Consider the following 17,107-nt stretch of genomic DNA (forward strand, 5'->3'; position numbering starts at 1 on the left):
GGCCTAAGGCTTGTAAGATGTAATGGCTAAAAGGATATATAAAATATTTTTTTATATCTGGGAATGAGTTTTCTTTGTTAACCCTTGAAACAATTTTTCTTTACTGACTGGGTGTGATGCATAGCCAGTGGAAGTCTTTTAACAAGTTTCAAATAGTTTCTAAGAGTATGTCCACAGTACAATGAAAAACCCGTGGCACTAAATTTTAAGTCTGGGGTAGCTAATATAGGCTTGCAGAGCTTGGGCTGAGGAACTATAAAACTACAGCGCAGGTGTTTGGGTTACGGCTGGAGTTTGGGCTCTGTGACCCTGCAAGGGGGAATGATCTCAAAGCCCAGGCTTCAGACCAAGTCCAAATGTCTACTCTGCAATTTTACCGCTTTACAACACAAGCCCCAGGAACCTGACACAACTGGTCAGGACAGCTGTTGCTTGTTCCATGAACTTCTATCACAGTGCAAACATACTCTTAGAATCTGATGTTGCAAGAACTGAAGGTCCTCAGTTTCTAATGATGTCAGTGGAATTTAGATGTTAAGCAATTTATGCGATCTGCCACTTTGACATCTGTTTGTCTAAGATGTATTTTACTTTCTGTATTTTGAATGGAAAAGAAATCAATATGGTTCTGTTTGTGTATCATTCTTCCAATGTATATAGCTCAATTTTATACTAATATGCTACTTACAAGTTCTCTTTTCGGCTAATTTCCTGTTGAGACAACCTGATTGTTGCTCTTAATTCAAGTCCCATCCACACACAAGACCCTTACGTAACCTGCCTAACTCTGCAGTGGAGACAGAGCAGGAGTTGGCAAATTCTGGCCCACTAGCTGGATCTAGTCTGCAGGTTAGTCCCTGGTGGGCCCCTACCTCCATGTTTACCTGCGCCCCTGCAGGTATCGGAAGATAGCAGCTCTTGTTGGCTGCAAATCACCGTTCATGGCCAATGCAAGTGGTGGGAAGCGGCATTCTGGTCCACGCTGCTTTCCACCACTCGCATTGGTTGTGAATCTCAATTTGCAGCCAATCAGAGCTGCGATCCTCTAATACCTGCAGAGTACAGGTAAACGTAGCGGCAGTGGCCTGCCAGAAACAAACCCTGTCGGCTGCCATTTTTTTTATTGTCCACCCCTGAGATAGACCATCTATCTAAAACTCCAGTGACCTATTATGAGTTTGTATGAGAGAGGGTTGTATAACTGAGTCCTGTTTTTGTTAGTTTACTAATGAAGTAGCAGAAGTACCAGAATTGTTTGAATGAAGACAGTGGTAATTGTGAGACTTTTTGTAATTTTTAACCTACTCCATTGCTAAGAAATTAAAAGAAAGATATTCAGAGTAAACAGTAAACAGCAGCATGTATCTCACATTTTCACCTACATCTTTACCATCCTCTCTTTAAAAATGTATCAATTTTTCTGGCTGGAAATTAGAAATTTTATGAACACCAGACTAGTCTGTCAACTTGATTAATTAGATTTAGTTACCATATATACTTTCTGAATCAATTTTTGGAGGCTTATAGCTAAAAATGTACCAAAACAGATACACCAAATGTCTGAAAACAGTCTGGCTAATACAGGTTTTGTTATTATTTTATTATTTTGGGAATGGATGGTCTATAAACACAACTCTTCTTTGAAAAGAGTTAATCTTTTCTCCTCAGATTCCAAAACCCTCAAATGAACACTCTCCCTTTAAAATATAATCCTTTAAACATATATATTCCTTTAAGAATCACTCCGGATAGCTGAAGATGTCAGCTGAGTCAAAGTGACACCAGTAAGGTTTGTGTTGAAAATCTCCACATATGACCATAGGAGAGGTGAAGCCATGTCACTGAGGAGTAAACGACCGAAACTGTGTAAAGCCACAGACTGTTTTCCTTGGCAGCACATGCAGAGCCCTACAAGGAAGAATTTCTATCGAACTGGGAGGACTTAAAATTACAACTTTTCACTGTAAAATTTAAATAATAAAACTATGTTTGTGAAATATCACTTCCTTGTTTTACAACCTCAATAGATCATCTATAAATAATTGTTAATGGAAATTCAAACAGACTCCATATCAATATGCCAGGAAACATGATTTAATTTCTTCTAGATATTATACTCACAATTTCATCTCCTGGCAACCAGTATCCTTCTTGTTCAATACCAGCTTTTGATCCCTTACATCCCACAGTCAGGGTTTCAACTATAAGACCATCCTTCACTGCTAAGCTCAACTGACGTGTGGTCTCTTTTGGATGCATCCCATGAACTCGAGACATATACCTGCACACAAAGCACAAAATAAGTCCTTAAATCTAAATGTTACCAATCTTTTTTTTTTTATAGGTGGGAGTAAAAAAATATATGTTTTTATTAAGTAATTTGGTGTCATAGTAGTTGCCAAGTTTTTTCTGTTTTTTAAACTTGTGTCATATTTTGCCTCCTTCCAAACTCAGGTTCCCCTTCTCCGGTTTTCCTCAGTTTAAGTGCTAAGAGGAATCTGAGTGCAGTGGCATTGCAGAGGGATTTTCCAAAAAGATTCTCAAAGCTGACCACTAATCAACACCTGGTATTTTTAGCAGATACATGACGAATTCTCTACTTTTTGTCCCAATCTGAGAGAATATAGTGCTTTACACACTCTGAAACTATGAGCTTCAACAACTGTACACATACAGAGTAAATTTTACTTGTACAGAGTGAATATGGCACATCACATAATTAATCAGGAGACAAGACAGTTATACACCAAACATGAAACCCTAAGAACTTCTTCTGAATCATGGTAATATATTGTCTCTCTCCTGTGCTTGAGGATGCCAACTTCGAATGGCCATTCTCAACAACGCTGGCAAAAGCAAAGAACGTACAATAGATTATTAAGGCAATTAAGTCATCTGCAGATAAAGAAATGTTAGATTTGGCCTAGTATATGAAATGTTTGCCCAAGTGTCATTTGTCATTCCCAGGCAAAAACAATGTTAACTTGAATGCAGTACAACCAGTACTTCCCTGACCCGCCCCCTGGAGAGGCAAAAGGGGCAACTGCCTAGGGGCCTGGTGATACAAAGGGGCCTAGAGCCCCAGGCCCTGTAAATTGCTGCTGTAGTGCCATGCCCCAGGCAAGTTCTCAGGGTCACCTAGGGCAGGCACAGCACTCTCCGGTTGGCACTGAGGGCTGCCTAAGACCAGCCCCACCTCTACTGCTTGAGGTGCTGTTCAGGGTCCAACCAGGCTGTCGGCTCCGCTGAGTGCAAGAATATTATTAATACTGTAAGAAAAAAAAATCCAGCAATGTCCCAGACGATGTTTATGAGCCACTGCTGTTTCTGGACTATGTGTCAGAATAACAAGTGAGCATCAGTTAAGTGAATGACTGAATCGCACAGGGCCTGAGCTGGAATCAGTGGCAAACATCTATATTTTTCTAGCTATGTATGTGTCACAGTCACTAGGTTATTACACTTCTGTTCCCCTTCTGATCTCTTGGAGTTCACCCCATAAGATGCCTTCAGCTGGCCTGTGGTGCAATTCCATAGTTCTCCCACTTTGGACCAAACTTGCACCAATGCACCAGTTGTGCTTACTGAGCAAGTCGGAATGCGTTCTGGAGCCTGCAGTTCTTCCCTTTAGTAATGTGTGACCAGTGTGAATAAGTGACAAAACAATCCTTCACACAACATTACAGCTTATTTTAAACTGTGAGAACAAAATACTCAGAGAAAAAGGACATGAAAATGGTTGACATGCTTGTCTACCTTACCTAAAGGCTTACCGTCCTCAATGGCAATCTATGCAGGCATAACTTCTTTAGACATCCCAATGTATTTCAGTCTCTTGGACCAGTACAAGATATTATCACATCCACTTTGTCCTTAATATTCTTACAGTGACCATTCCACAACTAGGTCGCTATACAGTATTCATAAATTATGACAGAGCAGCTCCAATTCTGTCACAGTATCTGCAGTATTTGAGTTGGCTAAGGACTGTGAACATCCAATTATTTTTATTTCCCCAGCCTGCTTGTTTTTTTCACCATCTATTTTGTCTTGTTTGCTAGATTGAAAGCTCTTAGGGGCTCTGAGATTCATTGTACAGTGTCTAGTACAGGGGTTCTCAAACTTAATTGCACCACAACCCCTTTCTGATATAAAAGTTACTACATCCCCAGGTGGGGAGACCAAACCCGGAGTCCGCCTGTGTCCCTCTACCTCAGGTGGGGAGGGGCAAAGTCAAAGCCCGAGCCACACCACCATAGACGGGGGCTTTGGCTTCAGATTCAGCTGGTGGAGGCCCAGGCTTTGGCCCCAGTCTCTAGCAAGTCTAACACCAATCCTGGAAACCCTTTTAAAATGGGATTGTGAACCGTTTTGGAGTTCTAACTCACAGTTTGAGCACCAGTGGTCTAGCACAATGGGGGCCCAAGCCTTTATGTGCTACTACTACATTTTCAATTCGTAATAATAAAGTTTTGGGTGATATTGAATCCGTGGTCTCACGGTGAGATCCTTTGTGGCTTACTGTCTGAGGCTGTTCTACCCTCCTACTACTTGAGACCATAGGTACACATGCTGGAGGGAATGTGGGAGGGAGAGAGGGGAGGTATGCAGACAATGCTACATCTCCTACACACTAGGTCAGTGGTTTTCAAACATTTTTTCTCATGACCCAGTTAAACAAAATTGTTGATGCCCGTTGTCAAAGCTGTTCCCCACTCTGGCACTCCAAGAGACCTTAAAATACCTTGCCTCTACAGGCTTCTGCTTAAAAGCTCCCCAAGGTCAGATTCCCGGTCTTGGGAGGTAGCTGCCACCATCAACTAAAAAAACCCTTCTTTTTTGAACCCAGGAAGAAGCACTTGGAACTTCTTCCAAAGGGGTACCCCCCAAGCTCTTTTACCACAAGAGAGCTTGAAAAAAACAAAAACAAACTGCAATCTCTGATAGCTGACCTCTCAGTCTTACGCACGCATACTCAGACCTCCTATTACCTCCCAGGATGCAAAAGTCAAATCACTGCCTTAAAAATGGTGATTTTATTAACAAAACAAAAGATATACTTGAGAAAGCATACTTGGTTGCTAAGTGTTTTAAAGCACTTGAGAAGTTTAACCAAACAACAAAACAAAGAAAATAACCGATTGTGTCTAAATAGACATTTCCCTATCTACTTATAATCCATGCTTCAAGGTCCAGTCCATTTCCGTGTCTAGTATTCTTTGTAGACATGGTAGTTCTGCCTGGTTCAATTCATCTTGTTCCCCCAACTCTTGGCTTAAAACTCACACAAAGAAAAAACAGCGGGCAAGTATCCCTTTCAATTCAAATCTCAACACCTTCTCCCATTGGCTCTCCTGGCTCCCTGACAACACTCCCTAGATACCTGAGTTTAACCCTTTAGTTGCTGAATGCCATGATGTTCAGAAAAGGCCAGCACTCCTATCCGTCACACTCACGACCCAAAGTAATTTGACTAGAGTGTGAGCTCAAAGGTGGGGCTGAGGATGAGAGGTTTGGGACATAGGAGAGGCTCCAGGTTGGAGGGGGCATCAGGTGGGGCAGGGTCTTACCTTCAGCTGCTCCCAGTCAGCATAGCAGCAGGGGTGCTAAGACAGGCTTCCTGCCTCTCCTGGCACTGCAGCCCATGCTGCACCCCAGAAACAGCCTGCAGCAGGTTTCTGGGCAATGGGAGTAGGAATCTAGTGCTCCGGGCAGGGGCAGTGTGCAGAGCCCTGTGCACTCTCTCCCCCTCCCCACCTACGAACTGGGCCTGCTGCTGGCTGCTTTTGCGGTGCAGCACAGTTTGTGGTGCCAGAAGAAGCAGGTAGCTTGCCTTGGCATCCCCGCTGAGCACCTGATCATCCTGCAGCCATGAGACTCAGTGCCTGACATTCCATGACCCAAACCTAAGTTTTACAATAGGTGAATTCCCATATAGTCAAATGAGTCTGCTTTCTGCTTTCTCTGAATTGTCACCGGGACAGGTACCTCAGGAGAATCTGGTTCAAATATCTTATTTACAATAACAAAACTCAACCTTTGGCAAACGTAAGCCAAAGAACCTCTGAACTTGTTTTGTCACTTTATACTCTTTTAATTTTCTTTTCATTTGGTTAGAAGACTATAACTAGAAGAGTTATTAGAGTTGCCTGTGTAATCGAAAAACTCAGGTGATGACCACTGTTTCAATCAGGGCTAGTGAGTGCACTAAAGAAATAAACATAGGACTGGGTATCACGCATTCCTAAATCCTAAGCCCTGTTTCAACATGGACTATAGGCAAACCATTCTTCCAGCTGTAAAAGGGGATAACAAATCCTACCTCACACAAGATTTTTTGATTAATTAACAAGTGTTCATATAGTGCTTTCAGGATCAAAAGCATTAGAACGTCCAAGTTTTGTTGTTTATTTTTTTAAACAGAGTACTAACAGCATTCACATAAGAGCATATGTGGCCATGGAAAATATTTTACTCAGAAATGTAAAAATAATAATAGAAATGCCTGGATAAAAATCTTTATGTATATAAAAGCATGTACAAATGTATATAAAATGTCAATTCACAGAGATTATAAAGCAATACTACAGGATCGAGGCGGGAGAGAAGGGAGTGTAGTCCTCTTCAGCTAGGACAGTGACTAAAATATGCAGCCATAAAGAGTGGGATTTGAGTCATTAAAGATGATGGTCTTGAACAGTCAAACATGGCAGGCTTATATAAAATTAGAGGAACATTAGAAATGTGCAGAAGTGAAACATGACCCTTCATAAGCATGGTGTTGGGAGCCCTAACTACTTCATCAACTCTATTACTGATGCAAGCAGAAAACACTGCTCAAACATCTAATTGCTCAACTGATGCTAATAACCCTGGAAGTCAGATTCTTCTGCTGGCAATGGATGCACAGACACAGCTGGCACCAAGAAGTTATGAAATAAAGAAAAGAGATGAAGTAATCCCTGACTGCTGTTTTCAACAAAGATCTGATTACCTTTGCCTTGAAGACAGGAGGTTAAGGAAATACCGGTTAGTTAAGTTCTTGTCCAATACTTCATTTGTCAATAGGCTGGGAAGCATAATACACACCACAGGGCTATTATGCAGTTAACCCAGAGACATAAAGCAAATTCTCTTTCACATGGATGAGAATATTGCAGGGAGACAAAGTAAAATCATTTAGGAGTTTGCAGCAACCCTTCTGAAATATAGCTTATCTGTGCAAAGGGAAGTTAGGGTATGTCTACACTACTCCGCTAGTTCGAACTAGCGGGGTAATGTAGGCATACCGCACTTGCAAATGAAGCCCGGGATTTGAATTTCCCGGGCTTCATTTGCATAAGCGGGGAGCCGCCATTTTTAAAACTCCGCTGGTTCGAACCCCGTGCAGCGCGGCTACACGGGGCTCGAACTAGGTAGTTCGGACTAGGCTTCCTATTCCGAACTACCGGTACACCTCGTTCCACTGCACGGGGTTCAAACCAGCGGGGTTTTAAAAATGGCGGCTCCCCGCTTATGCAAATGAAGCCCGGGAAATTCAAATCCCGGGCTTCATTTGCAAGTGCGGTATGCCTACATTACCCTCCTAGTTCGAACTAGGAGGGTAGTGTAGACATACCCTTAGTGCTAATCCCCACTATATAAAATAAGGGTCTATCTGATGTAAAGAGGAGGTTCATACAGACAATCTGCCTGCTAAATTCCAAATCTAGCCAGATGAGGTTGCCTGCCTGCAGCACAAAGAAAAAACAACTGAGGAATCTTAGGCTGCTGTTCAGTAGTATAGTATTTATAGCTCAGCTTCCTCAGTGTTTCTCCACCTGTAAATCACACTAAGATTAATGTAGAAGAATATAGCAGGATGACAGTATTTGTAATAAATGCTTAAGATTTTGTTACAGGTAATGTTTTTTAATAAATGCAATGATAATAAATACAATAATCTTACCCATTGCCTTAGACGTACATTTCTGACACAGATTTGTTTATTGTAAATATCAAGAAAATTCAGTTTTGAAATTCCATAAACTACAAATCTGCTCACATTAAAAAAACAACAGAAAATAAATAAATTCACATGCACAAGTAGCTGATTAACATGCAGGGATTAACATCTGATCATTGAAACCGAGTTTAATATAAGGTCAGACTGAGAAGTGTTATTGATCAACAGGCTGGTAATTTACAGTAGCTACTCCAATTTATATGACGGCTGGATTGTGCAAGATTAGGGAGCTTAAACCAGCTCTTGGATAACTCTGGGTGCCACAGGAGAATCTACCTCAGTTGTCTGACCTACATTTATAAGAACAAACTAGAGAATTAACAGCTCGTTACTAACCTGTTAAGGTATTCACTGTAGGTACCCACATGCTCTATGTGCCCAGGACTGCAAATTCTTCAACAGCCAAATCTGAGCATCTTTCCAGGTATTGAAGTTAAGATGACTGGTCTGAAATTCTCTGCTTTGTCTTTATTCCCCTTTTAATAGATCGGCACTATATGTGCTCTTTTCCAGTCCTCTAGAATCTCTCCAGTTTTCTCTTGTGCCCTTAATGTCTCTCTGAAAAACTGTCAATTCTCTTGAACTGTTTTCCCCCTTTGACTTTCTTCCCATTGAATCATACACACCAACTCTCAAAGGGTATGTCTACACTAGCTCGTTAGTTGGAGGTAGGTAGGGTAATTAGGGCAACCGGAGTTGCAAATGAAGCCCGGGATTTAAATATCCCGGGCTTCATTTGCATGTTCCCGGATGCCGCCATTTTAAAATCCCCCTTAGTCCGAATTCCATGCCCGCGGCTACACGCGGCATGGAGTAGGTAGTTCGAATTAGCTAATGGCATAGCTTAAGTTGAAATAGCTTATTTGGCACTGTCTACACAGCAGTTATTTTGAAATAGAGCACTTTACCCCCGACTTCCCTTACCTCTCAGGAAATGAGTTTTACAGAAGTTGGAGTAAGAAGCCTGTTATTTTGAATTTATTTTGAAATAATGGACTTGTTATGTAGACGTGCACTATGATATTTTGGAACTGACATTATTCCAAAGTAACACTGCTGTGTAGACATACCCTCAGAGAGCTGGCAGGTAAGGTTACATGGGAAGCAAGACTAAGAGGAAAAACAACGGAAGAGAGTTGGCAGCTTTTCAAAGGGACATTATTAAGGGCCCAAAAGTAAACTATAACAACTGGAAACTAGGTCATATTACAAAGGATTAATATAAGCAAACCACATAAGTATGCAGGGGTAAGATTAGGAAGGTGAAGGCACAAAACGAGCTAAATCTAACTAGAGACATACAGGGTAACAAGAAGACATTCTACGAATATATTAGAAGCAAGAGAAATACCAAGGACAGAGTAGGCCTACTGCTCAGCAACAAGGTAGAAACAGTAATAGGAAACTTGGAAATGGCAGAGGTGCTTAACAACTGTTTTGTTTCGTTTTTTGTCAAGAAGATTGATGGGGACGGGATGCCTAACATAGTGAATGCTAGTGGAAATGGGGTAGGTTTAGAAGTTAAGATAAAAAAATAACAAGTTAAAATTACTTAGAAAAGTTAGATGTCTGCAAGTCACCAGGGTCTGATGAAATGAATCCTAGAATACTCAAGGAGCTGATAGAGGAGGTATCTGAGACTTTAGCTATCATTTTTGAAAAGTCATGGAAGTTGGGAGAGATACCAGGAAAGGGTAAATATAGTGCCTATCTATAAAAAGGGAAATAAGAACAACCCAGGAAACTACAGATCAGTCAGTTTAACTTCTGTGCCAGGAAAGATAATGGAGCAAGTAATTAAGGAATTCATCTGCAAACACCTGGAAGATAATAAGGTGACAGGTAACAGCCAGCATGGATTTGTAAAGGACAAATCATGTCAAACCAATCTGATAGCTTTCTTTAATAGGATATCAAGCCTTGTGGATAAGGAAGAAGCAGTGGTTGTGGTATACCTAGACTTTAGTAAAGCATCTGATACCGTCTCACATGACCTTCTTATCAATAAATTTAGGAAAAACAACCTAGATGGGGCTACTAGAAGGGTGCATAATTAGCTAGATAACTGTTCTCAGAGAGTAGTTATTAATGGTTCACAGTCATGCTGTAAAGGCATAACAAATGGGGTTCCGCAGGGGTCTGTTTTGGGACCGGTTCTGTTCAATATCTTCATCAATTATTTAAATGATAGCATAGAGAGTACGATTATTAAGTCTGCAGATGATACCAAGCTGAGAGGGGTTGCAACTCCTTTGGAGGATAGGGCCATAATTCAAAATGATCTGGAGAAATGGTCTGAAGTAAATAAGATAAAGTTTAATAAGGACAAATGCAAAGTACTCCACTTAGAAAGGAACAGTCAGTTTCACACATAAAGAATGAGAAGTGACAATCCAGAAAAGAATACTGCAGAAAGATTTAGGGGTCACAGTGGATCACAAATTAAATCTGAGTCAACAGCGTGACACTGTTGCAAAAAAAGCAAACATGATTCTGGGATGCATTAACAGGAGAGTTGTAAGCAAGACATGAGAAGTCATTCTTCTGATCTACTCTGCGCTGATTAAGCCTCAGTTGAAATTATGTGTCCAGTTCTGGGCCCCACATTTCAAGAAAGAGGTAGAAAAATTGGAGAAGGTCCAGAGAAGGAGAACAAAAATGATTAAAGGCCTAGAAAACATGAGCTATGATGGAAGACTGAAAGAACTGGGCTTGTTTAGTTTAGAAAAGAGAACATTGAGACAGGACATGATAGTAGTTTTCAAGTATCGAAAAGGGTGTTACAAGGAAGAGGGAGAAAAATTGTTCTTCCTGGCCTCTGAGGATAGGACGAGAAGCAATGGGCTTAAACTACAGTAAGGTTTAGGTTGGACATTAGGAAAAACTTCCTGTCTGGGTGGTTAAACACTGGAATAAATTGCCTAGGGTAGCTGTGGAATTTCCATCACTGGAGATATTCAAGAGCAGGTTGGATAGACATCTACAGGCAGTCCCCGGGTAAAGATAGGGACTTTAGGTTTGTTCTTAAGTTGAATTTGTACGTAAGTCGGAACTGGCGTCCAGATTCAGCCGCTGCTGAAACTGACCAGCGGCTGACTACAGGAAGCTCGAGGCAGAGTTTCTCTGCCCCGGGCTCCCTGGAATCAGCCGCTGATCAGTTTCAACAGCAGCTGAATCTGGACGCCTGGGATAGAGCGTGACCAGCAGTGGCTGAATCAGGACGCCTGGGGCAGAGCAGCTGGGGTGCTGCCGGGTTGGTCCAGTTGCGCCGAGGAGCGGCGCTGCAGGATTAACTGGCAGCGCCCCAGCTGCTCTGCCCCAGGCGTCCGTGAGAAAATCCTGGTCTGCTGGGGGGGCGCACTAGCTGCGCCCCCCCCCCAGCAGACCAGGGAGATGCGGGCGGCGGGACCGAGACGCGCTGCGGTCCAGTCGCCCGGGTCCTCCGCGTCTTTGCTCCGCGTCTCCCTGGTCTGCTGGGGGACCCCCCCTCCAGCAGACCAGGGAGCTGCGGAGCAGCTTTTCTCGCCCCGGAGGACGCGGGCGGCGGGACTACGGCGTGTCTGGGCGGTCCCACCTCCCACATCCTCCGGGGCGAGAAATGCCCCGTTCGTAAGTATGGATCCAACGTAAGTCGGATCAGCGTAACCCGGGGACTGACTGTACATGGATGATCTAGAATAGATGGTGCTTGGTCCTGCCGTGAGGGCAGGGGACTGGACTTGATGACCTCCTGAGGTCCCTTTCAGTTTGAGTATCTATGATTCTGCTAGTATTCTTTGAAAACAGCAATGGCATTCAAAGTGTGAGACTCTACATTAGGAATCCCATGTACTGCAATAAGGCTGGTGGGTGAGATCATAGTAATAAGGGGCAGATCAAGAATCCCATGAATGCAGGGGTCCCCACGTAGCTTCAAGGGGCCCTATTTAGACTGACTTGCAAAGTATGGATCATCAGCAGAACCAGAGATACTGGTTCCTTTCTTTTTCAGAAAGAGAGTCATGTAATTCCAAAGAAAAAGCCATCAGCACTGGTTGCCATCTGATGGCCTGGCCAGAGGTGCAATCAGGCAAACAGCTTCTGGCAGTATCAGAGTACAGGCAGTCCCCGAGTTACGCGGATCCGACTTATGTCAGATCCGCAGTTACGAATGGGGCTTTTCTCACTCTGGAGGATGTGAGCGGCGGGACTCCCAGATGCGCCGCGGTCCCACCGCCCGCATCCTCTGGGGCAAGAAAAGCTGCTCCACGTCTCCCTGGTCTGCTGGGGAGCCCCCCCAGCAGACCAGGGAGATGCGGAGCAAAGCCGCGGAGCATGCGGGCAGCGGGACAGCCCAGACGCGCCGCGGCTGTCCCGCTGCCGGCATCCTCCGAGGCTTTGCTCCCCATCTCACTGGTCTGCTGGGGGGAGCAGCTAGTGCGCCTTCCCCCCCAGCAGACCAGGTGTGTCTCAGCGGTCCCGCCACCCGCGTCTCCCTGGTCTGCTGGGGGGGCGCGCAGCTAGTGTGCCCTCCCCCCCAGCAGACCAGGCTTTTCTCGCCGATGACGCCTGGGGTAGAGCAGCTGGGGCGCTGCCGGGTTGGTCCCGCAGCGCCGCTCCTCGGCGCTACTGGACCAACCTGGCAGCACCCCAGCTGCTCTGCCCCAGGCATCCCCTAGTTCCCAAGTCAGCCGCTGCTGAAACTGACCAGCGGCTGACTACAGGAAGCCCGAGGCAGAGTTGCTGTAAATTACCATATCTTTGAGATGGGCATGTCAAGTTCTGGCAAGAACACTGACCAGAGTCTTTGGTCCTGGTTCCATTGGTACGGGCATAGGCATGTCTATCTTGGCACATTGTGGAACTGCTGATGGAAAAGGCGATCAGTCCTTACAGTTCTTATCTGTTTTTGAGGGCAGTTTCAGAGCACTATTAACATCAGTTCAAAGTCTGATATTATCTTTAATGGGAGTTTCACTGGGTCTCTAGATACTACAGTGAAATGTAGTTAAATTTGTCTTGTATAAATGAAAGGCTGTCTCTATCATATGAAAGCAATGGGAAGTGAAAGGGAAAATGGAAGCTCTCCCAGAGATGTGTAGAAAAATGATTTTCATTAGGGATGTAATGTTTAAATGTTAAGTGGTTAAAGAACTGGCCCGCCACACAGGTTCCCTCACCCCACCCACAGTTAGGTAATGCTTACCAGGTAACCAGTTAATCTAAAAGATTAGCATAATTGTCATACCCAAAGGATTAGCATAATACATCTCTTATTCAGTTTCTTATTCATTTCTTGTTCTTAAATTATGACCATCACTATGTTATTGGAGGTCCTAGAATTGGGATGAGGAGAAGTAGTGTGCTTTAAATCCAATGCCTTACAGGCACTTTCACAGAAGTTCCACAGGGATAAATTGAGTGGTTTTGCAAAGACTATATTGCCCTGTCCTAATCAAAGTAACATTTTTAGACATGGCTGGAAATGCTTTTTAAATAAATAGTTCACAGCAACTGTGCTTCAAGATATCCCGTTCAAGAGATACATAACTCCTGTGCAGATCTCCTGCACATATCCCATCCCTTCAGAGAGCAATAACACATCAAGGATCTGCCTTTCACAAAATACATGGGTAGACTTAAAAGTTACAAATAAATGTGTTTCAAAATAATATGTCTGAACATATCATCCTCTCTTTTCCTTGCCTGCCATGACCTGAGTGTTGGACTGAGTCTTGATGACCTACAAAGTGCAGGATACGTAGCTAAATTCTTTACACTGCTTTAGGAGTGTCATGTCATGCACTTGCAGGAGACATACAGAATGATAGTGCTGGCAGTAAAAACTTCCTTCAGTTTGTTCTGCAAGTATTTATATATATATGTCTAGAGTCACCTATGTAGACTTTTTGGATTAAATTCACCAAAGTTCAAAGGACCAAAACACAAAAACCCTCCTCACCACTTAACCCTTTCTACACAATCCCTTCACAAGTAGAAACACAGTAAAAACAAACTGTGCAGGTTGCTCACCATACTCCATATAACATGCAGGTACGCCACACGTTGCCTATGCATTGATGAAGCTGGTAGTCTGATGAAAAGGCTATGGTTCTGCACTTTGGTAGATTCTGTGGTCCAAAGTCCCACACCAGGGAAACAAAGGGGCTGCATTAGTGATAACTTTTGAATCTTGAATACAGAGTTCTGCAATAGCCTTTCTGAAAATATATGCACAGAAATGATCATGTGTAAATGGAATGCATTCTAGACTTCATGAGGCCTGAAGTTCTGAGCTCCTTAGCAAAGTCCCAAAACACAGCCCATGAATTAACAGCCAGCAAATGTGATTTTTATATGCACTTTTACATACACATTTGAGCACTAATATACTATAATGTAGAAATTCAATGTGACTCATATCTGTTTGACTTGCTGCGGCAGCTGTTGACAGAGTTAAGAGGTAATCCTGTTTGTTCATGCTTTAGATACCCCAGGCACCATACAACCTCTTATAATACTCATTATCTGGGTCAGTGCTGTCAAAAGTAATAATTTTAATGGAGATAAGGGTTCCTAGTTCTATCTATTAAACCTACATTCCCACTAAAATAACTTAATTAAATTATAGTTAAGGTTACTGGACTGCATACCCTGTCTATGCAAACCATGAAAAGCAAGGAATTAGACAGTTAAACCATTGAATTCCTCTTTCCAAACAAAACTAGCTCCCCTTACACCACCCACAGCCTAAAAAGTCTTAAAATACAAGGCTGCAATCTTCCAAACATATGTGCAACTTTATGGATGTGTAGTTTCATGCCCTGAGTAATTCTGTGTATTAAGTTATTCACTCAATGGGGCTCCAAATACTGCAAAAGCAGTGTTTAGTTAGGCTGTGATTCAGAAAGCATCCCAAATCAGAGCCAGGGATGTAAAATCCCATTTAATTGGTTAACCAATTAAACATGATATTTAACTGGTTAACCACTTAAAACGGGAGGGAGTGGTCAGGCTAGCGCAGCCCCTTCATTGCAGGCCGGGGCTGCTTCCAATGGCCATAGCTCCCCCTGCCTCCAACACGCTCAGGCCTGCCATGGACAGGGGCTGCTCTGGATGTCTGGAGTAGCCCCTGTTTCTGACATGAGCCTGCCACAGACAGGGGCTCCTCCAGCTAGGAGGGGAGCTGCTCCGGCTACCTTCCCCCTGGGTTAACCAAAACTGGTAAGCATCACCTATTAAGGGTGATGCTTACCGGTTAACTTTTCACATCCCTAATCAGAACAGCAATCGCTTAAAGAGAAGCATGGAACGAAGTGCTTTCATGAATCAGAATCTTATATACCTCTATCCGATATTTTAAAGGCATTTTTATTAGAGCTAAGAAATGGTTCATTATCAGGGCCTTTCATATTCAAATACAAAAGACAGTATTGCTTTTCAGGTAAAAAGCAAGTCCATATCATATACAGGACAGTATTGCTTTCATTAATTAAAGTCTAGAACTGCTAGGTGAACTGCTTTTTTTGCAAAAATGAACTTTTTACACTTCGACAAACATAAATATGGACATGATAGGTTATCTTCATAAAGCAAGTGTCAACTAAGGAGAAGCACTGCTGTTTTTAATAACTATACTGCTAATGATAATAATCTTATCCACCAATTCTAGTCATACTCTGTTCATGCTCAGCGATTACTTCACATGCCAATGAAAAGCAACCAGCTCTGGGATGAAATGTGACAATCATTCTGAAACAGCAATATTGCACAAAAGAAAAAACAACAAGGAGTCCAGTGGCACTTTAAAGACTAACAAATTGATTAGGGTATTAGGATAAAGGTTTCATGAGCTACAACTAACTTCCTCAGATGAAACAAAGCAAAGCAAAGAGTGCTACAGAGATGGGAAGGTTTTTTTTCCTTTTCCCTTCAACATCTGAGGAAATGAGTTGTTGTATGTAGCTCACAAAAACTTATGCCCTAATACTCTACTCAATTTGTTAGTCTTTAAAGTGGCACTGGATTCCATGTTGTTTTTGCTGAAACAGATAAACAAAGCTACTGTAGCCAGACATGAACCCCATCTTGTTTCCCCCACTCCTCAGAGAGCAAGAGAAAGGCAGTCAGCCTTTGATGCCCTGGGAATGCAGGTGTGCTTCCTGTCCCTGACTCTACCATAAACAGAAACCAGACAGTAAATGGGCTAGCTGACGACCCGGGGCCTCCCGTCGCCCTGATGGCTAGTACCAGTAATTGACATGCCTGCACTGTCGCAGGAGAGGAATCTTCGCCCATCACATACCAGAGGTGCCCATTGTCTGCATTTTCCCAGGTGTGAATTAAGCTTTGCACCCTTCGTGGGTGTGACAGGGCGCCTGCCCTGCACTGGCCCTTTAACACCAGGACTCCGGCCCGGAGCCGGGGCTAGCAGAAAGGAGACCAGCGGGAGCTAGTTAGGACTAGAGAGATCCCAGCTGGCAAAGATCCCGGACTGCACGAGTGGCTGGTAGAAGCCAGCTGAACCCATTAGGGCGAGTATGAGCACAGCTGGCACGTATATATAGAGAAGCCCAGGTTGCTCAGGAGGAGAGAGAGAGAGGCCAGTGAGGGGCTGACTGGAGAAAGCAGGAGCTCCCAGGAGGGAACTCCGCTGGGGATAGCCAGCAAGGGCTGGGAGAAGGCCAGCTAAGGCTACCCTGATGAGGGGCCGGAGTCAAGGCCCGGGCTTGGAGGCAGATCACAGCCTGGCTTAGGTAAGCGGGGCCGCGGAGATAATCCCAAATGCCTATGATGAGCATCCCATACAGACTGTAACTTGCCCTGCGAGGGGCTAGATGAGGACAGTCAGGGGGCACTGAGGCACACTGGGGTGCGGACCCCTGACAGAGGGAAACTTGGCATTCAAAGCCATTTTTCCTAATTGGCCACTTGAGACCAGGAAGAAGCCTACGTGACCCAAGGGGTATAAAGAGGGGTTTAGTAGCCCACCCCATTTGAGCTCCAATCATCTATACCTGCTGGCAGATATTGATTGTCTCCTGAGGTCTGTGGGACGCCCAACCTCGCCCTACTTCTTCCCAAGGGATTGAGAGAAAGACGCTGACCACGCAAAGTCTGGAA

The 17,107-nt window shown here is 43.7% G+C and overlaps 1 protein-coding gene across 10 annotated transcripts in view; it reads right to left on the bottom strand.

Annotated features, from left to right (window-relative positions):
- Positions 1–17,107, bottom strand: part of ZMYND11 (zinc finger MYND-type containing 11) — a 177,295-nt gene that overhangs the window by 57,202 nt on the left and 102,986 nt on the right. For all 10 annotated transcript variants that reach the window (XM_075922726.2, XM_075922725.2, XM_075922727.2 and 7 more), the window contains one exon: positions 2,122–2,281. In XM_075922726.2, coding sequence (XP_075778841.1) covers positions 2,122–2,281 — 160 coding nt within the window. The remainder of the gene's footprint in view (positions 1–2,121; positions 2,282–17,107) is intronic.

Source organism: Pelodiscus sinensis, chromosome 2 (assembly GCF_052426305.1).
Source record: "Pelodiscus sinensis isolate ZL-2025 chromosome 2, ASM5242630v1, whole genome shotgun sequence".
Taxonomy (NCBI): domain Eukaryota; kingdom Metazoa; phylum Chordata; order Testudines; family Trionychidae; genus Pelodiscus; species Pelodiscus sinensis.